Here is a 15,667-nt window from a genome sequence, read left to right as displayed (position 1 = left end):
CACGAAAGTGGTTTGTTTTATGGTCACCGCTCTGAAGAGTCATGGCGTCCTTTGGTGTGAAAGATGTCAGTACCTATTTATCATCAAAGCAAGCTGAATCTTCTAAAGAACTTGCCGAGGAATGGGCCAAATTTGAAGAACTATACAATAAGAAGTACGCAAGTACATGCTTCACCACCACCAGTCTAGCACTTAGTCTATTTTTATTTATATGCCATGTAGCATGATTCGGCAACTCTGCATAATTACTTTAACCTGTACTAAACTTTCATTACATGTTAAACACTATTTCAGATTATGGCACCAGCTAACATTAAAACTCATGACGTTTGTGAAGCACCCAGAAATGCAAACTGGGGACAGTTTAGTGCAACTGTACGAGAACTTTATCCAGGTTTTTGAAAACAAGTTGGTGTTTTTTGTTACTATCAGTTCAATCCAATTTTAATATAAGTACTTCAGAGCAGTCATATATATATATATATATATATATATATGCTTTCTTTCCTATAGAATTAACCCTCTTTCATTGGTTGAAATCGTTGCAATCGTCGTGGCCCAGTTTGAGGACAAGAAAGAGGCTTTAAAGTTTTTGGAGAAAGTGGAGGTAAAAGTTAAGGCAAACAATGAAGCTGTATCACTCTGTAAAGTCCTTGGAGGGCAGATTATGTTGGAGAAGTTAAACGACCAAGATGGAACCAAGGTAACCCATAACGAATTACTCTCTCTGAAGTTATTATACTTTTCCTCCTAATTTGAAGATATTCAACCGTAAAATCGAAAAAAGTACTTGTTAAATGATACTGTTACATTGATCGAAATTGATGAAGTTTTCAAAAGTTTAACATTTTGTTCCCAATTTCTTTCTATGATTATGTCATTAACCCTATCAAGACAGTGTGCTATCTGATAACAGTGTGTTAAAGGTCATTAATGGACTTGTGTACATATTATGAAATTGTCTGCTTCCAATGTTGATAAATACTTGGCTACATCTGCATTTGGAAATAATAGTCGAATGGTATACTCTTATTCCTGGGTCAGAGACCTTGCATGACTTAGAATATCTATAATACAGGGGTGAGTTTCAATCATAGTTTTCAATTTGCTATCGATATCGCTAATGGTGCTGACTGATCTGCCACAAATACAAAATAAGAGCAATTATTAACATATATGTAATGTGGGATAGGGATATGGGGGTTGAGAAATGGGAGAAGGGATAAAGAGAAAGGATGGTCAGGAAGGGAATCAAGGAATCATTTTCGTATGCACTTACTAATTAAACTTTTACTACATAACAAACTCCTTTGATCCCTGTGTAAGCATTTTATTTCCCTTTCCGTGGTAGTAACCCCTAATGAAGGTATAAAAATTGAAAAGTATTTAATGAAATGAGGCTTCAAATTCACATTCTAGGGTTAACTAAAGTGGTTGAGTTTTTTTTTAAATTAATGAAAAAAGCCATTTAATACAAGAGAAATTGTGTTTGTATATGAAATTTTAATTGCATTTATGTGGATGTTTTCCTTTTTTTAATCGTTTATGAGAATTTCATCTCTGTGCTAGAATAGTACAGTATAGAATAGAAGATAGAGGGTACATGCCTAGGGATGCACCCAGCCATGATCCAACTGGTATGTTTTCTGAATACTGTAATTTGGTGGAGAACTAGAGGTGGAATAAAAAAGGAATGGTACACCCTGTTTAATTGTTTTTTCATGCTATAGGTTAGGTCACAGTTTACCCCCTTCATCAAAATGATCTCCAAGGTTCAACGATGTGGTGGTGATAGAATTTTTAATTGAAATTGTATTTATTTGTGTATCTAACTTATTTTGGTGTCTTCGGTAACTGCGCGTTTGTCAATATCAGTGCATAAACAGAATACAGGTAAAATAATTACTATAGACAACCGCTGGCTTTTTGAAAGTATAACTTTTTCAACTCACTGGCTTTCTTATATTGCTGTCAATTTTGTTTATATCCCCTCTCAAAATCGTATCTGATCTTGAATATTCCTGTACACAGTAGTGATGCTGGGGCAGAACCAGTGTACTGTGGAAGGAGCTAAATGCAGCTAAATGTGCATGCTTGAATTTTTTCCTGGAGTATTTGAGTGAGCCTGTCAGTGCCTGTTGGCTGCTGAGTGAGGTGCTGTTATAAGTGGTATCTGCTTTTTCTTTCACTCAAAATGACTGAATGAGTTGAGGAGAGGACCTGCTGGACTCCACCAATGCTGATCCCAAGTTTCTGAACACCATGATGACTGGAGATGAGTCACGGGTGTATGGGTACACAACCTGTAAACAAATGTACAATCGTCGAAATGGGAGCATCCTAGGTCCCTTGAGTCATTTTGAGAGACATTGAATAGCTGTGAATATGTATGGCAGCTCATCTGTCGGAGGTCAGAAGGCAGTGACTGGCTCACTAAGGGTGGAGAAAAAATTCAAACGCTCACATTAAGCTGTCTCCTTCCACTGTGCACAGTATATCATATAAATAATATTTTTGTGTATGATTTATATTTTTAGAAAGTAATTGAGGAGGTGGAGAAAATGTTAGATGAGGCAGATGGAGTAACTTCTGTCCATGGACGATATTACTTGTTGGCAAGCCAGTACTACCGTCTTGGAGGAAAACATGCTGAATATTATCGGGCAGCCCTTCGGTACCTTGGCTGCATTGAACTCTCTGAACTGTCCCATTCGGAGCAAGAACAACATGCATTTTTTCTTGGTTTGGCAGCACTTCTTGGCGATGGAGTTTACAATTTTGGAGAGCTGGTAAATATTGGAATATTTGTGCAAAAACCATAATACGTAATTTACTTTTTCACTTTAGCAATATATGTGATTTTGTGACGTACCGCATGGTAACCGCACATAATTTAATATTATTCTTGAGACAGGATCTTTCAAGACTTGTAGACCTACTAGTTTTTTATGTCATTGTCAGGTATCTTTATGCTCCATGGAATTTTAAATAGACATCAAATATCTAGTAAAATTTACTTAATATGAGGTCTGCTCAAAAAGTTTGTGAACTTTACTATCACAAAAAATACTTCACCAACAAAGAATTGATCAGGTTCCCCTTCAAATTATTCTTCTCCTCAAAGTATACACTTATCCCAATGGTGTTTCCATTTTTGAAACAGTCCTGGAACACTTCTTCTGGAATGCTCATAAGCTTCTCTGTAGAACTTCTCTCTCTCTCTGGAAGGTTGGCAAACCTTTTTCCTTTGCCCGTGGTTTTTAGTCTAGGGAACAGTAAAAAGTCACATGGGGCCAGGTCGGGTGATTAGAGTGGGTGGGGAAGCACACCAGTCTTGTTTTTGGCTAAACCCTCACAAGTACTGAGAGATGAATGAGTTTGTGTGGTGGCGAGTTGGTGTGGTGAAAAAACCTTCCTGGCAGACTTGAACTCGATGTTTTTTTGGTCTGTTGTCATCATGCAAGGCACAAATTTGGTGGCGACACAATGTATCCTTAATATTTCAGTCAGGATTTCGTAGCACAACCAATTGGGTTTCTACACTCTTCTGCAAGTTCCCTGACAGTCAAACATCGATTTGTATGAATGAGATGGTTCACTATCTCAATGTGGTTGTCATCAGTTGACATTGATGGTCTTCCAGAATGCTCTTCATCTTCCGCTGATTGCCATCCCATTTGGAACCAGGTAAGCCACCTATAACACATGGTACATTTCATAGCATACTCACTGGGATCATGATGGTGCAGTGGCTAATGTACTGTACTGGCCTCCCTCCATTGGGGTCTGGGTTTGAATCCTGGAAGCGGCATGTCTTATTCAGTGGCATCTCGATCCTTACTGGAGGTGATATGTGGAGAGCACTTAGAGTGAGTATGTCGTCCGTTGGATGGGACGTCAAGCTATGGACCCTTAGGTTCATTTCGTTAAGAGTTGGCTAATGCTTACACCAATCTTGGGGGGGTTTCTCTCCACCCTTCCACCTTTCCCATCCATCTCTAATGGTACAAATGCTTAGTTGTTGGTTGCCTCACCTAAAACTACTACTACTAGCATCCTCACCATAAGCCTTGGTAATTAACTCAAAATTTTCCATGAAGGATTTAGAGAATTTTGCAGAACAACACTGCTCCTTCAAAGAGCTCATTTTTGCAGATATGATTTTTTGCTCGCACTCCATGAACACGCCTTCACATAAACGGCTGTAACTAATCAACAAAACAAGATATCAATGAAGTGGTTGAAGTCTAGGAGTTTGTTGAGTCTGAAGTATGAAGTTTAGGAAGTTTCCGCGGACATAACACATCAAAGCAGATTAAAGAATGACCAACTGTAGGTGCGCTATTCAGAAAATTCAGGAAAATTTTCATTAGCACGAACATTTTGAATAGATGACCTAATATGGTGAATTCTGTTGTGATTGGCTGGAAAAATATCTTTTACTGTGTAGGGATGCTTTTTTGGAAAAATCAGTTTTTGAAAAGTCTTTCGCAATGGTATATCATGTCATTTTTGTTAGTATAAGATTTTAGAGAAAAGAAATTAATTAGGCATCTGTTGATGATGACCTCCGCTTTTGATTTCAATCGTCTTATGCAAGTCATTTTTTTAGGTTTTGAATGAAAAAAAACTCATTGCGGTCATATCTGGTGGAAGTGGTAACTAATTCAAACAATGGTTCCATTTTTTTCACTAATGAAACTGTCAGGTGTGCGTGCACCTGTGCATTTTCTTGAAGAAGAGCATTGTTTTTGCCAAATCAGGACTTTTTTCATGATTTCCTCTTTCTGCCGATGCAGTAATAGTGCCGATTTCACCATGTTCGCCTTTATTGGAGCCGGGTCACAATTAGAAACCCACTGTTTCAACTGCACCTTAGGCCTAATAGTAGTAGTAGTAATTAAGGGAGATGACCAATGGCATTTGTACCGGAAGGGTTTGGTGGGAAATCTGGTGAGGGTAGAATGCTTCAGGAAATGAAGGAAGGGTGGATAGTGACCTGGTCTCAGCATCAGCCTACTCTTAACAAAAGGCACCAAGGGATGCACACTTTAATATCCCATTAGATGGATGGCACACTCACTTTAAGTGCTCTCAATATAGCACTTCAAGTAAGGATCAGGATACCATTGAAAAATCCAGCCACCTCTTAGATTTGAACCTTGACCCTCAGGGTGGGAAGCCAGTACATACATTAGCCACCACACCATCCCAATCCATGTTCCTTTGTCTCTGGAGTGTTATTAAAGTATTAGTGTATTCATGTTTCGTCCATAGTTTAGTATCATTGGAGAAACTCTTCAGGATTGTGGTGGAAAAGCCCTGAGCCAACCTCCATATCAAACATGCAATTGTGTTTATTCTCCACTGAGATCAAATGCAGAACCTACCTTTGCAATGCTTTATCACACCCAATTTTTTTGTGCTAAATTGAAAAAACTGTACCTTTTGCTATGCCTGTGGCTGCAACTATTTTGCAAACTTTGATCCATTGATCACTCAAAACCATAACATGGATATTGTCAATCATTTTGGAGGCAGTCACTTCCATTGGAAGTCCTGAACAACGTTCATCGTTTGCATATGTACTTCGTACTTTAAACTCATTTACCTAAATGTAAACAGTCGCAAACCGAGGAGATATGCCAATTTCATCCAACTCAGCTTTGATTTCTTCTGGTGTTAAGCCTAATAAATAAAATGTTTAATCACCTCATGAAACTCATTTTTTTCCATTTTTTCTCAATAAACAAAAGTTTATTGCTTCAGTGGACTATGAAAATGAAGCCATATGATGACTATAGCTGAAACTTTGACCACAATCTAGTGAGAGATGAGGCTTACTAAAAGCAAAACTTGTCCAATACTACGATATGCCATCTCTTGGATTTTCTATTGACTTATTGAGCGACCCAAATATGATTTGAACACTAAAAAACTTATACCTCAACATGCCAGATGCCAGGATCATTTCAGAAATTTAAATATCTCTTATAACTTTAAATGTATGTAATGATCAAATGAAATCATGTTATTAACCAAGCAAACATAATGATGAAATATTTATTGCATTGGAAGAATTATTGATTTATGTATACAAATTTATCACCTAAATAAAGATAGATCACAGCACATCTTTCCATTATTTTATAGAGGACAAATCGAAAAAGTGTAAATCTCTGAAAGTATAAGTTATAGAAGTTTTAATTTGCTCGAAATAGTATTCTGACTAGGGTTGTAGGTTTTTCAGCTGTTTTGTGTTCATATCTAAAGCTTTTACATTTTTCCTGAATCAGACTGTGGTTTTATATTTAAAGAAATCAATTGTATATAATTTCTCAAGAAACATCATTAAGTTTTTCAGTGAATTAATATTTTATTTGATATTTATACAATACTGCATTGGTGAAACGCGTTTAGGTACTTTCTTTCTTAGTACTTTCACGAGTGCGTTTATAATATGTGGTGCAATTTTTAGCTATTTAAGTCAAGATGATGGGCAGATAATGTTAATTAAATTACTTTTGCTGAAGTAAAAGCATTTCCTCTTGCTTCCTGTAATTATAAAGGTGAATCTAATATATTTCCAATAGTTAAAAGCTCTAATGCACTAAATCCTCAGTCTATTTGTTATCTAAAATGTTCTTTTATTTTTTATTATGTCAAACCATCCAAGCTTGCCCATCCAGTATTAGACGCTTTGAGAAATACCGAACGATCATGGCTTGTGGATCTGCTCTATGCCTTCAACACTGGTAGCATAGTAGATTTCGAAAGGATGCGACCGCAGTGGACTTCAATCCCCGATTTGGCTGCTCAGGAACTTACACTTCGGCAGAAAATATCACTGCTTTGTCTCATGGAGGTATGTTGCCATGAATTTACTTTGCTACTAGTTTTTTTTCAGAGCAAAATGTAATTTGGGATGGTCCTTAAAAATTGTATTTTCCTCAAGATACATAAGGTAGGATGCATTACTTTTTTGTCTTACAACACAAGGAGGACACAGTACATTTATCTCACAATTGGTAAATATTTAGAAATTTCCAGAGGTATTGTTTGTGAATTCTGAAGTAATTTTAGAGTTCAGAGCATGGACCATGCATGTTGCTATTTAAGTTTCTTTGTAGCAATTCACCCATGAGCCAACTTATATGCATCATGGTTTACATTTGAGGTGCATTGGCATTTGAGGGCCATTAGCATCTTATGGGAACTGAAAAATGGAGCCAATTCTTGGGTGATATAGAGGTTCATCCCACAAAAATATAAAAAGATGCCTTGGAAAAAAGTATTGATTACCTTAATTACATAAGTATTGTCACGTCTTGCTATAATTGATTGGTTAATTTTTTTGTAAATGGTCTGTTATATATTTCATTTTGATGTCATTGCTGGTTTTGTGTTTGTGAAGAAACAGTTTGTGCTTTGGAATCTAATGTATTGTGAATGCAGCATACAATGGTAATCTCAGCTTAGTGAGCAATGCACTGGGTTCATTTGATTCCTGTGCGATTCACATGTAAAAATAAATCAGTACCAGGAAGTCATACATTTGGCACCAGTAGTGGTTCAATATTATGAGGAATTCAACATAACAAAGATCTTCTTTTGGAATTAGCAACTAATGGCAGCTCAATTAGCATTGCCTTATTGGTGGGCATCTAATTAACGTAAAAGCCAATCATGGTAGTGAGAAACCAAATGTTGTGATGGCTGACTAACTTGGATCAGAGAAATAAGGGATAGGTTGCTGACACTGGGACCTCGATCCAAAGGGGTATTTAAATAAACAACAACCCTGTAATTTATAAAGCAGCCAAAACAGGAATGTTCTGAAGTCGAAACAATCACTGGATAATTCACAACAAAATTCGGTGGATGTAGAGGATTGTCATGTAGTTCAAAAATATTTGTCAGCCATATTTGCCTTGTAAAGTACAGGTTGGCCTCAAAATGTACATAATGTTCAATTTCTATGATTGTCTCTCTAATCTTTAGTGCATATAAAAAAGACATTTCCATAGTCGAATATATTTTTAATTATTGAATGAGCTAATGCAGATAGTAGTAATTATATGCCAGAAATATGATTGCATGTGCAATATGACTACATCTGTTATGCAAGTAATTTTTAAAAATGTATTTGCCAAGTTAAAAATCGTGATTTTCACAGTGGGTATATCTATTTCCATGATGGGTTTGATCCTGGATACCTTATTTTTTGACTGAGTGCTTTAGCTAGTTAAGCTGACAAGGCATCCTCTTACTCCAACAATTTATTGGGGTTTTTTAAGGGAGCAGGATACCCTGGCAAATTATTATGCATGCAGTGTCACAAAGCTGTCGTGCATGACTATGATTACTTGGTGACATTTTATGTATGACAATGCAATGGTACATATTGCTCCTTCTGTTATTTTTATCTTTGTTCAACATTCTCAGCCTATTCCTAAATGTTCTGGAAAAGCTCTCTCATAAGATTAAAAGTCCTATCATTTTAAGGTGATTATACGAGGTCTGTTCAAAAAGTATTGCGAATTTTTAATTTTCACGGGTTACGTATATTTGATTTTTGATGTTTTTGTGGTGTCATGTTGTTACTTATGTCTCTCACTTATGCCAAAAATTTTGGCCATTTTGAATGTTCAGTTAATTGTTGACAGCCGTTTTGCTTGGACATGTTTTGGCTTATCTTCGATTTTTGCCTCTTCCTAAATATGTATCAAAGAATCTATCAAATTTTGTGTGAAAAACTAAATTAGGTGCGTGGACGAATTCCGAATGTTGACTTTGACATATGGAGAAGCTTCCTTGGACCGAAGCAACGTTCATCGGTGGTACAAAATGTTCTCAGAGGGCCGAGAAGATGTCAAGGGTGAAGAGCATGCTGGATGCCCGAGCACATCAAGAAAAGGCGAAAAAATTGATAAAGTGAAGAAAATAGTATTGGCCAATCGTTGAATCACTTGAATCACTGTCACCAAAACATATCGATTGGCTTGTGCCATTCAATTTTTACCCATGATTTGGAATGACATGGGTTCCCATGAAATTCGTGCCAAAATTGCTTAATTTTGACCAAAAACAGCAACGCCATTAACATTGCTAATGACTCTGTCAGCAACAACCCAAATTTGCTCCAGAGGATCATAGCTGGTAACAAATCATGGGTTTATGGTTGTGACGTGGAAACTAAAGCTCTATCATCCTAATGGAAGCTGCAGTATGAGCCAAGACCGAAAAAAGCACACCAAGTTAGGTCGAATGTGAAAGTTTTGCTTACAGTTTTCTTCGATTGCAGGGATGCATCGTGGTGCATCATGCCACAAGGTAGAATGGTAAATAAGGAATATTACTTGCAAGTTATGTGCAATTTGTGCGAAGCAATCCTCCACAAATGCCAGGAGTTGTGGAAGAACAAAAATAGGCTTTTGCACCATGACAGCGCCCCTGCTCACACATCGTTACTTGTGCGCGAATTTTTGGCCAAAAACAACACACTAATGATGCCGCAGCCACCGTATTCCCCAGATCTGGCCCCCATTGACTTTTTCTTGTTCTCGAAACTGAAGAGGCCCATGAAAGGAAGACGCTATGCTACGATTGATGACGAGATTAAGATTGCATCGAAGGAGAAGCTGAACAAGATCACAAAAAATGATTTTTTGAAGTCCTTCAAGGATTGGAGAAAACGTTGGCACAAGTGTATAATATCTAATGGGGATTACTTTGAAGGTGACAAAATAGATATTCATGAATAAATAAATAATTGTTGAAAAAACTCAAATGTCTCGATACTTTTTGAACAGACCTCGTATGTTATATCATTAAAACAATAGCTCTAAGAAGGGCACCTCAACAAATGTTTTCACTTTTTGGCAGGGGCTTTTATAATTGGGAAATCCATATAATGCTTTTATATATGAATTATGGTTTGTAAATATTCTAAGAGATTCATATTTATGGAGCTAATGTATAAAGTTCATGTGGGTGTTAAGTTCATATTCCCATTTTTCATGGTGTAACCTAATATTGGGCTACTATTATGTTTACTTAGATGACATTCAAGCGGCCAGCAACCAACAGACAACTGACTTTTGATGAAATATCTCGCGAAACTGGACTGCCTGTAAATGAAGTTGAGCTTCTTGTCATGAAGGCACTAGCCCAGGGTCTGGTGCGTGGAGCAATTGATCAAGTGGCCAGTAAGGTTCATATGTCTTGGGTCCAGCCAAGGGTGCTGGATAAAACACAGGTGAGATAAATGAATATTTTTATTTGCTTACTTAACAAGGTTTCTATGCTCTAGCCAGCAATTGGGAAGAAAAATAGAAAAGGCAATGCTATTCCCTTCTTGATGCATTGCATTTTAAATTTCCTCATGAAATACATCCTCATTGAGAGATTGTTGCAGTTAATCACATTAGTTATCTCTAGCAAGAAGTCATTTTAATAGATATGAACAAATCATATCTCACTTAACATGTGAAGGTTTGAAATTTTGTGGTTAGGTGTGAATGTAAACTAATTCTAAGCAAACCATTTAAATTCCTACTTTATTAATCCTTTTGACCATCCATCTTTATTTTATAGGCCATTCTGAATAGATGTTTATAGGTTAGGGGTGGGAAGAGTTGTGAAATTCAGACGATTGAGATGAGGGAGAGAGATAGTACTTCATAACTTTTATGGTTTCTCTTTGCATTACATTGTTTCAGTGATTTACCATTATCTTTGGGTGAAAGCAATTTTATGTGTTTTATCCTAAAACAGTGCTGTTACTAGTAATTATATTATAGAATGACTTATGCTATATTCTTTAACTCTCAAAATTCAATTTTAGTTAAACCCAACCCTTTTCATGAAAAATATGGCGATGATAAATTTGCTCATGTCTATTTTGTTGTTTTGGTTTTTTTTATTAATACATAGTTGTAATTAGCCATTATAAAAAGAAAATATGATATGGTAACTGGGGAAGAGAAGAGACAACAATGAGGCTCCTGTGTAATTGTAGAGTAAGATTTGTGAGGAAATAAGTGGGATCCGAATGGCATGAATGAAGAAAAAAATTAAAAGGGAAATCTTCATTAATCAAAACTGCTTTTGTCTACTTTTTAAGTGAAGACAATATTCTGAGGCTGAAGGAAATATTAAAAATGATCCATTGAAGATGATAGTACTTCAAAATTTTAAAAAATCTTTGGACCATGAGTGTGATTATTTTGAACCTTTGGGAAGATAGTTTGCCATTGTATCCTTTAATTTTCATTTTCCACTTAATATTCTAAAAGCGTGGGTCACGGTAGTCCAGGAGGTAGAGCGTTAGACTGCTGACCGGAGGGTCCCGGGTTTGATTCCCGGGCAAGGCACTCTGGACACCTGTAGCTCCACCCATGCTTTGTGATTTTTCGGGCACCAGATCTTCCTGGGAAACCATAATCGGCACAGGGAAAGGAACTGGCCCCCCTACCCTGATGTGTGAATTTCGCACGCCGTCGGGCTTAGTACTGGGTGAACTCTACCATTACTTACCCAATCGACGTTCGGGTTGATTACTGTGCTTATGGTTTTTTTTATTCTAAAAGCCTTTTGAAACTTATGGCAATATCTTCATAATTTCAAGAACCACGCTAGAACATGAGCTGAACTGGGATGTTTTCTTACTGAATCTTTCATTTCACCAAAATTTAACCATGCATTCCCTTGCTATTACTAAATATAAATAGAGTGATCATTTCAATAATTTTTCTTTTGAAAATAGTAAATTTCATTGAATTGTGTATATTTTTAAGGGGGATTGTCATTGTCAACATTTTGAACATAATTCTTATGTGAAAGTGGATAAAGTTGAACTAAGTGGTGCAGGGGTGAAAAGGTGGTTTAAAACTGAGGTAATCTATTCTTGAGCCATCCTATATCTGAGATTGCCTTCAAAAAAAGAGAACACTTATCTTGCATAAAGTTCAGTTTCCCTGGTTACTCTTATACTTCTGCCTTTCTTGAAGTGCATTCAGGAGTGTGTCATTCTAATGACAAAACCTCTACTGCTTGATGGGCCAAGGAGTTCACTGCGAGGATTTGGTGGGGGAATATTGAATTTGATTGCTGTTCATTCATCAAACTGTTATTCTCCTAGTTCACCTCTTCTGTTAGCATTGCGTTATTTTTATTCCTGTTCTCATGTCACTAAGGGAGAGTAAACTCTCTCCTCAATTAATAAGATTTTTCCAGGATGTGACATTTTGAGACGTTGCAAAAGGTGCACTTTCAGAAATTTATATAATTCCTAAAATGAATGTGTGAAATGCTAGTATTTTACTCAAAATTCTGATTCCAGCCAATTTAGGGTTTGCAATGTCAGTGACAATGATTAAAGGTTAGAAGAAAAAGGTCCTCTGTACATTTAAATATGTGTACTTCTGCACTAATAAGCAAAAATGAATGAGTTATTAGTGATCTCTTAATAAATGTCACTCACAACTTTTTACCCTAAACTTTCCATTTTTATTAGAAGAGAGCTAAAAATTGAGTTGTTTGAACTTTGAATCTTATATAGCATAGCTAATAAATTCATTTGGTTAGTTCAAAGTTTCCCACTATTCCCCCACTCATTAATATCCGTGTTCCTTTGTGACCATTTTCCCAACTCAAGGTTAACCTCGTTTAGGCCTTGCCATTTGCACCTCTCGTCCCCTCTGCCTGGTATCGTTGTTCTTCATGATCTAAATCTTCGACTCTCCAGTTTCCCAGTAATCTTCCCTTTCCTATTCATGTTGCCCCCATGTTGTTTTTCACCCCCCTTTCTTGCCCTTATCCTCAATAAGAAATTTTTCCATAAAATCTTTATGCTAAAATCTTGAACCGATTGCATAAGTGGAATGTTTTTCAATTAATTTTTTCGCACTTAATGTGAAGTCCAGTTTGAGAATTAGTAATTGTTATTAATTCGGGTCACTTTTTCATGCTATCAAAATGGTAAATTCGTATCATTTTAGCAATAAGATAAATGTGATACAGACTTTTGATCAAGCTAAGCACCTGCTAAAAGTGAATTATGATGTACTCAGTCATTTAAAATTTAACTCATATCAAAAATGAACTGGCATCATCTCTTGTGCACCTTCTCTCATCTCCATATGGGTTAGTAGGTGCATTAAGTACCAGCTCAACTTTAGTAATACTTCTCCTGCATATTTTCTAAAGATGCATTGTTGAAGTGGGCATTTTTTGGGTTAGTGCGTTTTGTTATAATCGGTGTTATTGAGCCTTTAAAGACGGATTCTGGAATATTCATTCTTTTACTTTCTATTTTTCTGGAATAAATGTTAACTGTTTTTGTAAAATGAGTTCTGATTTCATGGTACTTAGCTGGTTGCTATTATATTTTGTATGTTTTTTCAAGTTTATTTATACACCTTATTTAAAGGAAACATTGTTTTGATAATCATTAAAATGTGCATGCACATTTTTGCATCATATGTCCAACTACGTTTTAATTCATATTTATTGCATTTACTATTTCGGTAATTTTATTCTAAAAGTTCATGTTCATTGCTGGTTATATTTGTGTTCCTCAATGATTTTGAATATTGTAATTGAATATAGATTTGACTATTGTTTTGAATATCACGTTTTCTTTTCATACTAACTGCTATCAGGAAAAATATTGATTTTAACTCCGGAACTCATTCTAGTAAATAATGTATCCATAACGAGTCTGATGATCATGGAATGATATTTGTTCACAGATTTCGTCGATGATTCAACGCCTGGATGTATGGTGTAAAGACGTCAAGTCCATGGAAATACTTCTGGAAACTAAAGCTCATGATTTCTTAACGCTTTAATTTTTGTATTTACGTCACACTGAAATTTATTTAATGATGAAAAATTTGTATTGATATGGTTATAAAGTTTTCATGCCATGTTAAGTGTTCTGCCGTTTATTAAAAAAATCCGAATTAAGAAATTTGTCTTTTGATTATCGTTACTCACTTGTTAGTTCTATTAATTCACCAGGTCTCTGCAGTATGGCGCTACATTCACTTTTGGCAGGAACTGTCCCGTAGTGTACGTTGATTTGCAGAGGTAATTGTGGAGTGAATAGTGAGTGAATTTATTTCGTGATGATAACTGCAACATAGTTTTATGTTGACCTAATGACTCACTGTAGTGAAAACGGGTTCAGTTAGAAATACCACAGTAAGTTCTTAAGTTTTGTGTGTTCTTTGTCACCATTGTATATTTGTGTATATGTTGTCTTACCCATTAATTCTACATTCTTTTGTGTTTTGTTGAGAGAGATACTAAAGCATCGGCTTATCATATTAAGCTCCCTATGATTCGTCATATTATGGAGTATTCTGACAATCCTGGAATCTATTCATAGAAGACTTGGGGTATTTTAATTTGCAACACGAATCTGGTGACGTTAACAGCACAATGGACATAAAAAATATGCACATTAGGGCTTCTACTTGACCCAGTGACGATTGTCTATGCTTTAATAAGCCATTAACGAAAGCCGGGTTTTTACATCCGAAATATAACAGGCGCGAAAGGTTGTCGCAGTCGTCGCGCACCGGTTTGTATCTCGTGTAGCTATTGGCTGGAGTTTCGTCGCGTGACGCTCGCGAATGGCCTATACAGACGACCACCTGACCATCGGCTCAGGACTAATCAGTAAAGCGTAATGTGGTCTCCGCTGTCTGAGGCGCTTCTTAGATTTATTCCTTCTCTCAGCAGTACCGTGACTGAAAACGGTCATCCGGCAACAGTTACCATGGAGACGTCGCAAGACGAGGCTCGAGAAGAAACTCCTGTAAAGTATCTCGATGGGACTAAGTTCGCTAAACCTGGAGAAAGGCCAGTTAATTTCTTCATGGGAGCAGATGACAAGGAAGATGAAGAAGAAGTGGAAGGAAAAGAAGATTCATTTTCAGCAATGGAACAGTATACAAATTCATTCGCAACAGCTGAGCGCCGCAGGCGTTTGAGGTATGCTTACCATTTCTTCCTCCGTCATTGATCTTTTAAATAAATTTCTTGCCTTGCGATCTTAATTATAATTCATAGATGAAGTCTGGGCTAAATAAAAGGACGATCAGCCCTCTTCCCAATGTAACATAATTTGCTTGTTTTGAATTTAATATTTATAGCAATCCTGGAGTACCTAAACGTATTGATATTTTCAGTCATCACAGTTTATCGGATGTTCTCTTTGAGTACTTCGTCTGCTACAGCATAACGGTTTTGACGAATTTTGCACCCTAAAACTTAATGCTAAATGAAATTGTCGAGGTAGCAGAATGTCTAGATTTAATAAATGCTACTCAATGAGTTATTTGGTGCGCGGTGAAAGTGATGACAAAATCATGATTTATTACCGCAATTTACTGAAAATTTGGTAAATATTCTCGGAGTAGTGCCTATATATTTGGCAATTCGTTTTTAGGTTAATGTAGCTGTTCATTATTCATGTCATGAATGACATGTATGAATAGGAAATTGGTGTAGTAATTAGTGATAATGAAAGGTGGTATCATATTAAAGAGTTTTGGTCGTATGGATAATGTGGAATATCATGATTGAGACTTGTTTTCCCTTCGAGAATTTTTCTGCATTCCGTATAATAATATAATTAATTGATATAATTGCCACC

At 36.4% G+C, this 15,667-nt stretch overlaps 2 protein-coding genes across 3 annotated transcripts in view; both read left to right on the top strand.

Moving 5' to 3' along the window:
- Nucleotides 1-10: 10 nt before the first annotated feature.
- On the top strand, nucleotides 11-13,969 carry Rpn9 (regulatory particle non-ATPase 9). Its single transcript, XM_071585955.1, has 7 exons — nucleotides 11-154; nucleotides 295-408; nucleotides 514-703; nucleotides 2,538-2,789; nucleotides 6,677-6,865; nucleotides 10,061-10,258; nucleotides 13,755-13,969. Exons 1-7 carry the CDS (start codon nucleotides 42-44, stop codon nucleotides 13,851-13,853), a joined length of 1,155 nt encoding a protein of 384 aa, XP_071442056.1. The 5' UTR covers nucleotides 11-41; the 3' UTR covers nucleotides 13,854-13,969.
- Nucleotides 13,970-14,083: 114 nt separating this feature from the next.
- Nucleotides 14,084-15,667, top strand: part of ACC (acetyl-CoA carboxylase) — an 86,095-nt gene continuing 84,511 nt past the window's right edge. The window contains exons 1-2 of one of the 2 annotated variants that reach the window (XM_071585985.1): nucleotides 14,084-14,208; nucleotides 14,752-15,003. In XM_071585985.1, coding sequence (XP_071442086.1) covers nucleotides 14,789-15,003 — 215 coding nt within the window. In that variant the 5' untranslated portion in view covers nucleotides 14,084-14,208; nucleotides 14,752-14,788. Of the gene's footprint in view, nucleotides 14,209-14,748; nucleotides 15,004-15,667 lie in introns of both variants that reach the window. The other variant, XM_071585984.1, reaches the window with a different exon arrangement.

This window comes from Hetaerina americana, unplaced genomic scaffold, assembly GCF_022747635.1.
Source record: "Hetaerina americana unplaced genomic scaffold, ioHetAmer1.1.p SCAF_2, whole genome shotgun sequence".
Classification (NCBI taxonomy): Eukaryota; Metazoa; Arthropoda; class Insecta; order Odonata; family Calopterygidae; genus Hetaerina; species Hetaerina americana.
This window is presented reverse-complemented; position numbering and strand designations above follow the sequence as displayed.